Source organism: Oncorhynchus mykiss, chromosome 15 (assembly GCF_057628025.1).
Source record: "Oncorhynchus mykiss isolate SJ-2025 chromosome 15, ASM5762802v1, whole genome shotgun sequence".
Classification (NCBI taxonomy): Eukaryota; Metazoa; Chordata; class Actinopteri; order Salmoniformes; family Salmonidae; genus Oncorhynchus; species Oncorhynchus mykiss.
Genome location: NC_143036.1, coordinates 16,979,479 through 16,995,053, shown reverse-complemented (window position 1 = coordinate 16,995,053; position 15,575 = coordinate 16,979,479). Strand labels below are relative to the sequence as shown.

The 15,575-nt window shown below is 42.5% G+C and overlaps 1 protein-coding gene across 1 annotated transcript in view; it reads left to right on the top strand.

The window, feature by feature from the left end:
• The window catches only part of LOC149977407 (LIM zinc-binding domain-containing Nebulette-like), a 49,520-nt gene extending 34,363 nt beyond the window's left edge, over nt 1–15,157 (top strand). The window contains exons 3-4 of the mRNA XM_090199396.1: nt 3,459–3,543; nt 10,995–15,157. Coding sequence (XP_090055522.1) covers nt 3,459–3,543; nt 10,995–11,285 — 376 coding nt within the window. The 3' untranslated portion in view covers nt 11,286–15,157. The remainder of the gene's footprint in view (nt 1–3,458; nt 3,544–10,994) is intronic.
• The last annotated feature ends 418 nt before the right edge of the window (nt 15,158–15,575 follow it).

The following is a 15,575-nucleotide window of genomic DNA, read 5'->3' as shown; positions in this document are numbered from 1 at the left end:
CTGTAACGTTAGTGTGAGGTCAGTATACTGTACTCTGGTGAAGCTCTTGACTCATCATCTCACATTGCTCCCTTTGTTGTTCAGAGGATCGTATGAGAGGGGAAATGGTTCAATGGTTTATTCAAATCCCAATTATCTTTTGCCGAAACAGCAGCTATTCTTCCTGGGGTCCACACAAAAACATAAAACATGTCAAGAAGCAAAACACTGATACACTGATAGACAAGAACAGTAACACATTTAAAATGCAACGAGATGACAATTTTAGCAAATGTTCTTTCTTACTCAGAATAACTTACAATGTACCCTTCCTTATCACACCCACAATCTTTGTTTAATGTCTAACACATTGAGCAATGTGGATATGCTAATAGTCAGGGGCTTGAATTTGTACTTTAGTGGTAGAATAATGTCCAAAATGGTTGCTTCCACAACGTCATTGTTAACAGACGTCTATTCAAATTCCCTCTCCCGTCCTATAGCTGCTCTCTGCTCTCCAGTGTGGAAATCTTATGAACAGTGGCGACAAAGTGACAAAGCCTGTCGTGTTTCTTTACAACACAAGTTAGCTCTTGCTGAGTGAGTGTTCTGTGCGGTCGGTAGGGTCATACTGAGGTCATACTGAGGGGTCTGGTATTTTGGACAGGTAGCAGGAAAACACATTGATCAAATTCTGTACCGTGTAAGTAGGAAAACCACAGAAGAAAGGTTGATGGGTATATTGGCAGCAAAACCCTTCGAGAGAAATGGCAGGGAATGAGGCTGAAAGAGAATGGGAAGCAGAGCCCCTCAAAACACCAAGAGCTCCAGTTTAGTGGAGTGGTCAAACTGTGCGGCTGAATATCCTCTCAGCACTGTTCTGAATGACAGCTCTCCAGCCTTTTAAGGAGTTGGTATTTTATCAATAGGACTGCCAGTTGGGGCCTCCGGGTGGCGCAGTGGTTAAGGGTACTACACCGCCAGCTGTGCCACCAGAGACTCTGGGTTCGCGACCAGGCTCTGTCATAACCGGCCGCGACCGGGAGGTCCGTGGGGCGACGCACAATTGGCCTAGCGTCGTCTGGGTTAGGGAGGGGTTGGCCGGTAGGAATATCCTTGTCTCATCGCGCACCAGCGACTCCTGTGGCGGGCCGGGCGCAGTGCACGCTAACCAAGGTTGCCAGGTGCACTGTGCTTCCTCCGACACATTGGTGCGGCTGGCTTCCGGGTTGGATGCGCACTGTGTTAAGAAGCTTGGTTGGGTTGTGTATCAGAGGACGCATGACTTTCAACCTTCGTCTCTCCCGAGCCCGTACGGGAGTTGTAGCGATGAGACAAGATAGTAGCTACTAAAAACAATTGGATACCACGAAATTGGGGAGAAAACAAGGTATAAAAAATATATAAAAAAAATAAAAATAATAATAATAATAGGACAGCCAGTTGAAGACTGGAGTAGGGAGTGTAAGCAGGGGGTCAGATTTGAACCCACGCCGGCACTGTTACGTGTGCGTTCTGAGCGCAGCGGCACTGATCGCTAGACAATTGAGACTACGTCGCTCTACTGTTTTTAAGACCTGGGAAACCCGTCTGTAAAGAACCTGTGGGCACCAACCCCTTACTTCCAGTACCTGTCTTTACCCCTACATTTAGTGAGCGATGTTCCAGTACTTTGCATGTTCAACTTAAATAAGCTGCTTTGCTTACCTTCCCGTTCACAAACTTCATTCCAATACTTAAAATGTTTACACAAGTGTTTGCTTGGTGTTCTGCCAGACTGTTTTAAATAAGGAAAGTTAGACAGATGGGAAAACGTGGTCCGTGTAACCCCAGAATAAATGAACCCAATATTATTCATACCATAAAAAACGAATCAACATGTATACTCAACAACTTTAGGTACTACTAAGAGCTTTTAACACTACTGAGCGGAGCTGGCCTGGTTACACATCCATCATAGCTGTTGGAACTGTGCTGAAAGAGATCTCCTCCATCTCTCTCTTTCTCAGTCATCTATAACAATCAACTGATCTCTCTCACTATCTCTCCACCTCTCTCACTATCTGGCCCTCTCTCAGTACTCTGTCCATCTCTCTCACTATCTGGCCCTCTCTCTCAGTACTCTGTCCATCTCTCTCACTATCTGTCTCTCTCTCTCTCTCTCTCTCTCTCTCTGTCTCTCTTGCTCTTTCTCTCTCTCTCTCTCTCTCTCTCTCTCTCTCTCTCTCTCTCTCTCTCTCTCAGTACTCTGTCCATCTCTCTCACTATCTGGCCCTCTCTGTCAGTACTCTGTCCATTTCACTCACTATCTGGCCCTCTCTCTCTCTCAGTACTCTGTCCATCTCTCTGTTTTTGATGTTCTATCTAGACTCCCATGTGTACAGTCGGGGACCTTTAGTCGGGGACCTTAGTCACAGCCTGTGAGGGATGAAGTGTGGTCAACCACTTCATCCCTTCATCCCTCCATTATTTCCTACCTCTGTCCCTCTATCCCTCCCAGGCAAACACATTCAAGGGCCCTTCATCCCTTTCCAGCACCCTCTCGAACACAGACACAGATCCAGCCTCCTATTTCCTCACTGGACATGGGGCATATCAGAGGGATAGTTTAGGTGTGATTTCCATGAACCCTATCCAACCAAAGACTTTTACTTTATGTTTTCATTATACATTAATTTAACAATAAGCTTTATTGAACCAATTTGCACTTTACTTGGACCAAACATGCAATCTTGAAGCTCAAGAAGACCAATATGTTTGTGTCTGATTTGTTTGATTTGTTTGTTTGTTTGTTTGTTTGTTTGTTTGTGTGTGTGCGTGTGCGTGTGTGTGTGTGTGTGCGTGTGTGTGCATGTGTGTGTGCAGTTTGCTCTTTTGCTTTGAGTTGTCATTCCATCATTCAAACCAAAAGGCTGTGGGCAGAGCCTAGTGTTTCCCATGTAACAGTGATATGTTTGTCACCTTTGTTCAGGTCATTCAAAGTTTCCCTTTTTCAATGTTGTCATCAGGTCATAGCTGAACTTTCAGCTTTTAGACTTTTCAATAGGCAATTGTTTTAGCAAGTATTGCCTGTGCCTGTTAAGTCCTATTCACATTCTACATTTTCTATTCTCAACACAGTGTATATCTGGGCTTTTGGGGAATGTTTATTAGGAGCATTTTACTTGATGATTGTTCTTAAAAGTTGTCCATATGCCAATAGGACTCAGTTGTTGTAATTGTGGGTCTGAAAAGCTAGATCCTTTGTGAATAACCAAAATGTAGGAGACAACCTTGCACTCAAATATACTTGACACTAACTTTTGGGAATCAATTAGCTGACTTCCTACTTTAACGTTAAGGACGGTAAACATGAACATGTCTCCATTCTTTGCCATTAGATTATAAGACAAAATAATTTGTGCAAAGGAGAGGAATCATCTTCTCATAGCAGTAGTTCAATATTCACATATGTACCTCCCTACCCTCTCTCTCTCCAGGCACTACCCCAAGCAGTCCTTCACCATTGTGACTGACACCCCAGAGAACCTGAGACTGAGACATCAGAGTGAATTGCAGAGCCAGGTGAGATGGCCTTCAATTTTTGTGTATGTCGTCAAATTCACATCATTTTCAGGTGCTGGGCTGGAAAACACATTGTTAAAAATGAGGAAACTAGAGGATCCAAACTTCTATGTCGTCACAGAGGTGTAATATGCCACAGCAGTGAAACACCACTCCCATGTTTTGCTCCTTCGCTATACCTCCCTTTCTGCCTGTATCTGGGTATCAGATCCCTAACTCGCCTGTACAGGGACACACAGCCAGGGCCCATCTGTCAAAGAAACACAGACACACTGGGTGTCTGTCCACATGCCAGTCCTTTGGCTCAGAACACAGCCAAAAGGAAGAGACAGGAACGTCAAAGAGAGGGAGGGAGGGAGAGAGAAGGAGGTGGGGGAGGGAGGGAGGGAGGGAGGGAGGGAGGGAGGGAGGGAGGGAGGGAGGGAGGGAGGGAGGGAGGGAGGGGAGCTCACTCACAGGATCTGTCTGATTTGGTTTACCCTGAATCTCTAGTCTACAGAGAGCTGTATTGCTTTCATTCTGCAGTCATAAACACTGCAGATCATCTAAAGGCATCAAACATGTGTCTGAAGACACGGATAGCGTTATATGTATCCACAAGCAAGGCTCTAAGCTCTCTCTGTAATGATGAACTTCTGACTATCAGAATCATCAAGGTACTCTCATCATTTTCTTCATACAGATTAATGGATCGTATAACTTGTATTAATCATCAGCAGCTTCCATTCCCCCACTCTCACATAGGCTCATGTATCCATAGCCACTGATCAAATGATGTACTCTATAACTACAGATCATTTGATTGTTAGTTACTTATACGTGCCATTTAGCACAGGCTTTTATACTTAGCGTCTTACAGTAGTGCGTGCATACATTTTTGTGTAGGTGGCCCCAGTGAGAATCAAACCTACAATCCTGATATTGTCATTTCCTTGCAACTGAGCCACACACAATCACTTTACTGTATTGTATGTACTGTACTGTATGTCAACATTCATCCAACTGTATCAGTGCATTAGGGTTTATTGCACACACACACACTGTAACAACCAGTGGATAGGAAAATATAATCTTGTCTCTGCTTCGCACACAAGCAATCCATTCTTTGGCCTGTTTTTTGGAGCACATTCTCAAAGGCGGTGGCGCGTCAGTAATTTGGTTATTTAAGCTTGAAGCAACTAATCTAAGGGGCCGATAGGGCTCCAGCTCCACTGGAGATTTCCCTGATTAACCTATGGTTCTATTTACATGGCCCCAAAGAGATAGGATCAAGTGTTTAAAAAAAATTGTTGTTGGAGTATCTATTTTAACATTCCTACTCCTAATTTCGAACTACAGTAATTGTTTCTACCTGTTTCTTTTCGGTGCATCACAATCTTTTTTTAAAGTTTTTTTTCAAGGAGAACAGAATTCCGATCTCCTTAGGTATTTTTATTATTTTGATGACAGGATATGAGCAGAAGCAGGGAGACAAAGTAGAGGGAGCATGAGGCTAATGCGGGGATCGGTAGAGACTCGGAGCTAGAAAATGGTATATCATACACTGCAGTTGAGGAACAATGGGAAAGTAATTCTTCTTTTGAAAGTTGATACAATTGTAACCCCACTTTTGAGAAAATGGCCCTTGAATGTTTGGTACACCTACTGGAGAGCTCTTCTTTGTCTAAACCCAATCAGTATCATTCACACCCTCTTAAGCCTTAGCCCCATCCATCTCTTTAAGGATTCACATATGAGGCCATGTGCTAAACAGAGTGAGTAGTTTAGTAAACAACCAAAGATGTAGACTAGTGGTAGCCTACAATAAGGAAAAACTCCAGGTAAAAATACGCTACCTGGCTAACTTGAAGAAAAAAAATATTGAAAAAAATATTGAAAAATACCTGGCTAACTCGATGGGTAATGTAATCATCATGGCAAAGTAGAGTCTTTTGTTCAGACATGTAGCTAGCTAGCTAAACAATAAACCGACATAATCCCACCTCATACTACTACCAATACAAACATTGTCAAAGCTGTAGTATGACTCTGTAGGTAGCTAAAGCTAACCAACCAGGTTCAATGTTAGCTAGCTAACATTAGGCTATAGCAAAGCAAATGGATTTTCTGATTTGAATAATATTACTACACAGATGATACACGTGACTTTAGTGAGCGACCCGGAAGGCAAACGTTCTCTAGTTAGCTAACAGTATGCTTTAACTTGCAATGAAAACAACTTTCTGACTAAATTTGAAACTTATATCTATCTATAAATGTAGCTAGACTCTTACCCGTATACATGGATGAACGCTCACGGCAGACTGGAACCATTTAACTCTGTTTTGTTTGTAGCTACATCTTGTTTGGCCAGCGTTGTGTCAAGTCACTCAGGTTCACACTGACCGTGGCATGTGCAGAAAGTAGCCCATCACTTTTTCCAACTGTCAATAGTGCCTGCTATATTCAGGGCATCAATGTTGTTGAGAAAAGTAGCAAGACTTTTGTAGTTCTCGATGGCTAACGTTATATCTTTCAAAAACGGCACAGTAGAAAGGACTATCAACACATACTGAACACATACTGAACAGCTCACGTTATAGACAGAAGCATGCTACATGGCAGACCAATCCAAACTCATCTCCCATCAACCCATCCATTATCTCAGCCAATCATGGCTAGCGGGAAGATTCCTGTCTTTTTCCATGGCTAAACCAACTATGCTCATAATTTTATGTTTTTATTTGTATTTACGGAAAACAAGTGTTTTATTAAGGCACATGAAACTTCCAGAAGGCATTTCTGCCCAAAAACGCATTTTGATTAAAAAAATACATGTTTACAATCAAATGCCTCTCCTGTGATGTAGTGATGTGCAACATACACCTAGTTTCCTGAAGCGAGACACAACCTTAATTCGGTGACTAACATTTGGTGTGATATTTGCTGTAACTTGGGCCTACACTAGAAAATCAGACAGCCTGTTAAGTGAGGGTGGAGAGATGAAGTAGTATAGAGGACACTGTCAGAACAAGTTGTCTTCTATGTCAGGGGGACAGTCATACAGCACTCACTCCCTCTAAGTTAGGCTCTCTAGGTATGACTGTTAGCTCTTAGCCTGAAACTGGCTCACATCTGGGTCATTTCTAGACACAACATGTCAGCCTTTCTGGTGGAACGCCCATGCCCTAGAGGAGTCGGTCAACAATGTCTGACTCTTATGTCACCTTTCACGCTTGATTTCCCTTGTTTTTTTCTCCTTCTTCTCCTTTGTTGTAGCCTGAACAACAATGCAGACATAATGTACAAAATAAACAACATTTTGGGGCATGTCTGGCAACTGAACATTTTCATAAAACCTACTATAAATCACCATCGTCTGAAGCTGTCATGTTTGGTAGCATGTTTTGGCAGCAGATTGTTGGTTCACTGAGGGACAGCTTTCCTCTCAGTGGTCTCCAGAAGGAGTCAGGCTATGTCCCAGGCCAGGGAGAGGGGCATCTCTGTCTCTCTCACTCTCACACACAGACTCTCACTCTCTGACACACACTCTCACTCTCTCTCTCACAAACACACACACACACACACACACACACACACACTCACACTCACACTCACACTCACACTCACACAAAATATAGAACACTCCAGTCTCTCACTGACAGAACTAGCTCTTGCACATTGATTGTTCATCCTCATTTGTGTTTTGTCCTATGAGTGTGTTGTGGCATCGGTGCCTTCACTCCTGATGCACTTTCAGCTTTTGTCTGTTAACTGGCCTGGGATAATCCTCCATCTCTGTCCCCTCAAAGTGCTGTCCTAACTGGCTGAGTGACCCTGACACAGTCACTGAGATCATGTTGGCCCCTGCTCATTATTGTCTGGCGGCCAAGCACCCCCACAATGGCCGTGCAGTTGCCCCCTCTGTTACCAGATGGTCTGAGATTCTATGTGTCAGAGAAACCATATGAGGTAGCCATGCCCCCCTCTACAATCAGCCTACAATTCTTTGCAAACCCAGTCGGTGATACCTACTCATATCGATCCCTGTCCTCAAACCCGACTGAGGACATCCTCAGTGTAGAGCAACAGCCAGGTCTGTGTGTATTATTGCCGTCTCTCTCGGCACCAGCCATGGATGCTGTAATAAAAGGAACTGTTATTACCTGACAGTGTCATTTACCATCAGAGATGGTAATTTACCCCGGCGTCTCTCTTTCTCTCTCTCTCTCTCTCTCTCTCTCTCTTTCTCTCTGTCTCTCTGGTGGTCAGTGTGAGTGAGTGACTGTGCTTATCGACTATCATGGAGGAGCAAAGCAATGCCTTTCTCACCAGATCCATTCTACTGTTGTTTACCACGTACAGAACCTGCCCTAGAGCCACAAATAAACACAAGCCTCTTCACACCAATTGAGATGCTCTGTTAACGTATCTACCTGTCTGTTTCCATCAAAGTACACTGGTACACTATGAAATAATGAATCTATTATATAATGTACATCTGTACATCACAGGAGGTTGGTGGCACCTCTCCTCAGCAGCCTCCACTGCTGTACACCTGACACTTTTCAGTGAGTCAACCAGCAGAACCCAGAGCTGAGAAGACTGCTGGATTTAATTCATATGGTTTTGGATGTGTAACAGGGTGGCCAACCCTAGCTCTTGGTGAGCTTCTAGCTACTTGTAGTAGGTATGCAGGCTTTTTCTCCAGCCCTGCTAAGTATGCAAGCTTAGTGGAACGAACTGCCCCTCGTCCCAGCCATTCCCTTGTGCTGTCTGAGAACCTCTGCCAGTCCCTCAGCCAGAAACATGAACGTCTGGGATATTTATCAACCTGTGTTTTTCTAGCTTTAATTTGACATGCTAATGATATGAGTCATAAATCACAGGTTGAGCCTTACATAACAGTAGCAATAATAGACTATTAATACTGAAGGACAGAATATCGCCACTGATAGGCTACTTTGAGAGAAATCAGCTGAAACGTGTCTCTTGGGTAAACTGATAAATGAATAACCCATCCTGTCCATGAGGTTTACACTCTTCATTATTGTAGGGCTCAGTAGCCTAGCTCTGTCTGTTCGTGTTTGTGTGAATTATACAGTAGGGTCTAAACTTATTGACACCCTTGATAATGATGAGTAATAGTGACTCTATAAAATAAAGAATTCAAATACTGAGCTATACTGTATGCACTTTTTTGTTGTTGAAATCCTATTATTTTATACTAATACAACATGCTCAGAGAAAGAGATGTTGTTGAATATGTAATAATTCATTTGCTCAAAAGGTAGGGAATCCTACATCAGGATTCTGACTCATTTGTAGTTTTTGGTTGTGTTTCAGATTATTTTGTACCATATAAAATAAATGGTAAATGATGTATTGTATTTTGGAGTCACTTTTATTATAAATAAGAATAGAATATGTTTCTAAACACTCCCATGCTAACCTCCCATGTTATTGGTAATGGTGAGAGTTTAGCATGTCTTGAGGGTATGATATAAAATGCTAACCTCCCCTGTTATTGGTAATGGTGAGAGGTTAGCATGTCTTGGGGGTATGATATAAAATGCTAACCTCCCCTGTTATTGGTAATGGTTAGAGTTAGCATGTCTTGGGGGTATGATATAAAATGCTAACCTCCCCTGTTATTGGTAATGGTGAGAGGTTAGCATGTCTTGGGGTATGATATAAAATGCTAACCTCCCATGTTATTGGTAATGGTGAGAGGTTAGCATGTCTTGGGGTATGATATAAAATGCTAACCTCCCATGTTATTGGTAATGGTGAGAGGTTAGCATGTCTTGGGGTTATGGTATAAAATGCTAACCTCCCCTGTTATTGGTAATGGTGAGAGTTTAGCATGTCTTGGGGGTATGATATAAAATGCTAACCTCCCCTGTAATTGGTAATGGTGAGAGTTTAGCATGTCTTGAGGGTATGATATAAAATGCTAACCTCCCATGTTATTGGTAATGGTGAGAGGTTAGCATGTCTTGGGGGTATGATATAAAATGCTAACCTCCCATGTTATTGGTAATGGTGAGAGGTTAGCATGTCTTGGGGGTATGATATAAAATGCTAACCTCCCCTGTTATTGGTAATGGTGAGAGGTTAGCATGTCTTGGGGGTATGATATAAAATGCTAACCTCCCATGTTATTGGTAATGGTGAGAGGTTAGCATGTCTTGGGGGTATGATATAAAATGCTAACCTCCCCTGTTATTGGTAATGGTGAGAGGTTAGCATGTCTTGGGGGAATGAGCTTTAATCCTCTAATGCTCTCACTCATCCTTCCTTATTCATAATTTATTCAGGACTATATGTAATCATGGTAGCATCCACATTAATGTTGTGTAGTGTTTATGTAGTGTTTAGAAACATACTAATTTCTTATTTTCAAATACAAAATGTTTGACTACTTTATAAGAATCTTTAGGGGTATCAATCATTTTGGCCCCTACATATTTTTGATTTTTGTATTTCTTGATTTTTGTATTAACACAAAATAATATAATTTGTAATATGTACATGTAGGTAGGGGTAAAGTGACTATGCATAGATAATAAACATGAAGCCTTGACTAACGGTAGCCTAGCTGGTAGGAGTGTTGGGCCAGTAACCAAAAGGTTGCTGGATCAAATCCCTGAGATGACAATCTGTTGTTCTGCCCCTGAGCAAGGCCGTTAACCCACTGTTCCCCGGGTGCCGATGACAAGGATATCGATAAAGGCAGCCCCCCCCCCCTCCCCCCCCCTCCCCTTCGCACCTCTCTGATTCAGAAGGGTTAAGACACATTTCAGTTGAATGCATTCAGTTGTACATCCCCCTTTTCCTTTGCTTTTCTTTACAATCCTATATAGCTAGCAGTCTAGTGATGTATGAATTATTCATAGTGTGCCCTTGACAAAGTATAATTATTCCACACAATAAGATAACGATCAGGTGTGCCACATTAATACTTTATGTAAGAGCTTATGTCATGATATGAGACTTCAAAGTGTTGGAGAATAAAGCTCTCAAAACTCCAATAGTCAAAGATGAAGGTTTAATTAGAATTCTAATTTGCGTTTAATATGTTCCCTACACAAAGCTATTGTATAGTGTGGGTATCTACAAGATGAACGGCTTTGAATCAAGAATAATTTTGTCTGAATTGTTGTCTTGCTCTTTAGCGATGAGAGGGACTACAAAACAACTGTCCTTTTAAATATTTTCAGAGATGAAATGGAACCAAGAACAAACCTAAACTAACCAGCTTATTTCCAAACAAAACACTTCATTTGTTTTAGACCAGCCTCTTTTACCCTGGTATCTTCAGTTCAAAACAGCAGGCTCTCTTTCTCATCACAATACTTGTCAGACTATTGTGTTGCAGCTTAGAACCACCGTGGAAAGAAAGGATTTTCAAATGGCAAAGTATTACGACTAAGTCGTTTTTCAAATCTCATCCCCGTCTCTTGTTTCAGGTGAAATACAAAAAGGACTTTGAGGATAGCAAAGGCAGAGGCTTCAGCATTGTATCTGACACACCAGAGCAACAGAGACTGAGGAAGACACAGGAGCAGATCAGTAATGTATGCTTCTGTGTGGTCACTTCCTCTATATCCCCTGGTCTCCATGGTTACCCCTCCTTCCTCTTCCTGTCCTTGTTACCTCATCACACCCCTGACCTTAGTGTGGGTGTCCTGTTTGTACTGTTGTGGGGAGTCTGTCAATGTTACGTAATGTGGAGGAATGGAGGAGAGGAAAGTGTCTGAACTGTGTGTGTGTGTGTGTGTGTTTGTGCGTGTGTGCGTGTGCGTGTTTGTGTGTGTGTGTGTGTGTGCGTGTGTGCATGCGTGCGAGCGAGCGAGCAAAGTGGTGCGTGAAAGCTAGACGAGTGTGTGAATCAGAGGGTGCATTTTGGTCACTGAGCGAAATCACGGGTTTGCACAACACACAAACACACACACTCAACATACACTCAACATACAGTATGATCCTCTCTCTCTTTCTTCTCTTATCTGGTCCTATCAACTCATAATCTCTCTTCTGTATCACAGACTGACTACATTGAAATAATACACGTACCGAATGTCTACCTTTCCATAATGACACCCACACATGCACACACTACAGTACTGGTAAGTGCACGAGGGGCCTTCACACGGCCAGCCTCAGTTTATGTAGATGACATATAACAGTTAAGCGGTGCCAGTGAACATCCCTGTCCCAACCCCTCGACTCAAGAGTATGCTGAGACCAAATGTGCTGCCAAACGAATTCAACACTCCTATCAGGTGAGAAATCTACCTCGGGTGCATCTCAATAGTCTAATTTGGCTTCCTCTCCTCTCCTCGTTTCCTTTATCTGCTACATAAGACGGTGTGGGTGAATCCACATGGGGGATTCCTACTAGGGAGGTCCTGCTGTCAAGTGTTTTCACATCAGTTCAAAGGAAAGGAGACAAGGAAAGGACACTGCTTTAGACTGATGACATTGTCTTGGGTCCCCTTTAAATACAACACACTAGGGGCTCTATTCAGTCCTTGGCGCTGAAGATCCGCTTCATAGCACGATTAACAGTTAAAGGTAATGTTCCCACCATCGCTGAGACTTCACTCATGGTAAACGCTGCATATGTCAGAAATTACCTTTACATTTTAATGCAGGTCTTCCGAGATACTAAAGTGATACGGATTGAATCCAGCCCTTACTCTTCTACATACTGTATGTTATGTGTCTAACTAATTCCACGGAGGGCCGACAGTCTCCGGGTTTTCGCTCCTCCCTTGTACTATATTGATGAAATAAGGTCACTGATCAGTTAGGAACTCCCCTCACCTGGTTGTCTAGGTCTTAATTGGACACAAAAAAACAGCAGACACTCAGCCCTCCATGGAATGAGCTTGTCACCCCTGTTGTATGTGCTCTAACCATATCTGATTTTAGTGCCCGCAGGTCCTCCAGGGGGAGGATAGGGTTACGGGCGCCATCGTCCCAGATGTGGCACATTAACCCACTGCTGATCCAGGTAAGCGACCCCCACTCACTGCCCAGGGCCAACTCGTCTGACCGTGTGATTACATTATTACGCTGTGTAAACTCACCCGGAGAGTATTACCGTGGATACACCTACCTCCTTCATTAACTAACACATCAGAGCACACGTGGAGGGCACTCTGAAACCTACGCTTGGTTCTGTTACCAGGAGGACACTCTGAACCCTATAGGAAATTCTTTGTTGTTATGTTGTTTTTTACTCTAAAAAGTGCTATCAGAGAGGAGCATATCAATGCTGCTAGTCTAATCCAAATACCAGCCTAATAAATCTTTATTATACAACATGTATTAAATGCCTGTGTGTGTCATCTAGCACTTTTGGCAGGTTTTCAGGGACTAAAAGCAGCGTGCCAGAGCATGAGACATCTATCCTTTTGCTAATGCTACATTACCCTCAGGTTTAGGTGCTAATGCTAGTTAGCGGCTAATGCTACATTACCCTCAGGTTTAGGTGCTAATGCTAGTTAGTGGCTAATGCTACATTACCCTCAGGTTTAGCTGCTAATGCTAGTTAGCAACTAATGCTACATTAGCCTCAGAACAACATGTACACTGTTGACTTGTATATGAATGGTATAGTACTGAGACAAGGTTGAATGCCTTCTGTTTCTGCATCATGGCTAGTATGATGCTAAGAATGCAGAGCGGAGGCCCCCCAAAATACACACCCAATCCCCCACTTCTACCGCACTGGCCCAGAATCGTCTGGTGTGGTTTTCAACCACATCTGGGTTGTTACAGGCTCTTTTTAGCTGCACCACGCCTACCAATCTTACCCTGTTATCAAATCCCAAATAACATGGAAAAACATGCATGGGGTTATTTATACAAACAGTCTTCCCATATGCATCAGCAACTACATACAGTTGAAGTCGTAAGTTTACATACTTAGGTTGGAGTCATTAAACCTCGTTTTTAAAACAATCCACAAATTTCTTGTTTACAAATAGTTTTGGCAAGTTGGTGAGGACATCTACTTTGTGCATGACAAAAGTAATTTTTCCAACAATTGTTTACAGACAGATTATTTCACTTATAATTCACTGTATCACAATTCCAGTGGGTCAGAAGTTTACATACACTAAGTTGACTGTGCCTTTAACCAGCTTGTAAAATTCCAGAAAATGATGTCATGGCTTTAGAAGCTTCTGATAGGCTAATTGACATAATTTGAGTCAATTGGAGGTGTAACTGTGGATGTATTTCAATGCCTAACTTCAAACTTGGTGACTCTTTGTTTGACATCATTGATTTCAAATCTTTGTTTGAAATCAAAAGAAATCAGCCAAGACCTCTGTAAAAACTGTAGACCTCCACAAGTCTGGTTCATCCTTGGGAGCAATTTCCAAGCACCTAAAGGTACCACATTCATCTGTACAAACAATAGTACGCAAGTATAATCACCATGGGACCATGCAGCAGTCATAACGCTCAGGAAGGAGACGAATGTACTTTGGTGCGAAAAGTGCAAATCAGTCCCAGAACAACAGCAAGATGCTGGAGGAACCAGGTACAAAAGTATCTATATCCACAGTACAACGAGTCCTATATTGACATAACCTGAAAGGCTACTCAGCAAGGAAGAAGCCACTGCTCCAAAACCGCCATAAAAAAGCCAGACTACAGTTTGCAACTGCACATGGGGACAAAGATCGTACTTTTTGGAGAAATGTCCTCTGGTCTGATGAAATAAAAATAGAACTGTTTGGCCATAATGACCATCATTATGTTTGGAGGAAAAAGGGGGAGGCTTGCAAGCCGAAGAACACCATCTCAACGGTTAAGCAGGGGGGTGGCAGCATCATGTTGTCAGGGTGCGTTGCTGCAGGAGGGACTGGTGCACTTCACAAAATAGATGGCATCATGAGGGAGGAAAATTATGTGGATATATTGAAGGAATATCTCAAGACATCAGTCAGGAAGTTAAAGCTTGGTCGCAAATGGATCTTCCAAATGGACAATGACCACAAGCATACTTCCAAAGTTGTGGCAAAATGGCTTAGGAACAACAAAGTCAAGGTATTGGAGTGGCCATCATAAAGCCCTAACCTCAATCCCATAGAAAATGTTTGGGCAGAACTGAAAAAGCATGTGCGAGCAAGGAGGCCTACACACCTGACTCAGTTACACCAGCTCTGTCAGGAGGAATGGGCCAAAATTCACCCAACTTATTGTGGGAAGCTTGTGGAAGGCTACCCAAAACGTTTGACCCAAGTTAAACAATTTAAGGCAATGCTACCAAATACTAATTGAGTGTATGTAAACGTCTGACCCTCTGGGAATGTGATGAAGGAAATAAAACCTGAAAGAAATCATTCTCTCTGCTATTATTCTGACATTTCACGTTCTTAAAATAAAGTGGTGATCCAAACTGACCTAAGACAGACCTAATAATTTGTACTTTGATTAAATGTCAGGAATTGTGAAAATGTATTTGGCTAAAGTGTATGTAAACTTCCGACTTCAACTGTACACGGATATGCAGTAGCTGTTTTGAATGATCCCTAATTTGAAAATAACTGGATAGAAATCCCTTTTCTGTTGCGTTGATTATGGGACTCCTTTTCCTTTTAATCTAACCAAAAAATGAAATGTTATTTGGGATTGGTTGTTTATGTTAATGCGGTCCATACGAGGGGTGCGAGTCCCACTCTAAAGGCTGTCCCATCCCTGTTTCCCTCCTAACCTTCCGGTTACTAGTCCAACGCTCTAACCACTAGGCTACCTGCCGCCCCACCTGTGCGAATACAGGATGAGTAAATTATGAATAAATTTTAGCTATTGCCAAGATCATGTTAAAAAACAAACATAAGGTGACTAACTGTAAATCAAGGATTTTAGTTCTCATACTGCATCCCCAATTTACTGCTAACGGACCGAGGCAGTGGATTTGCAATCAGTACTTTATAAATAGTGCTGACGTGATGTATCAAAAGCACAGGCTTTTGTGGCTCTGATGTAAAATGTGACTAAATGGAAAGTAGCGATAGTGTTCACACGAGGTG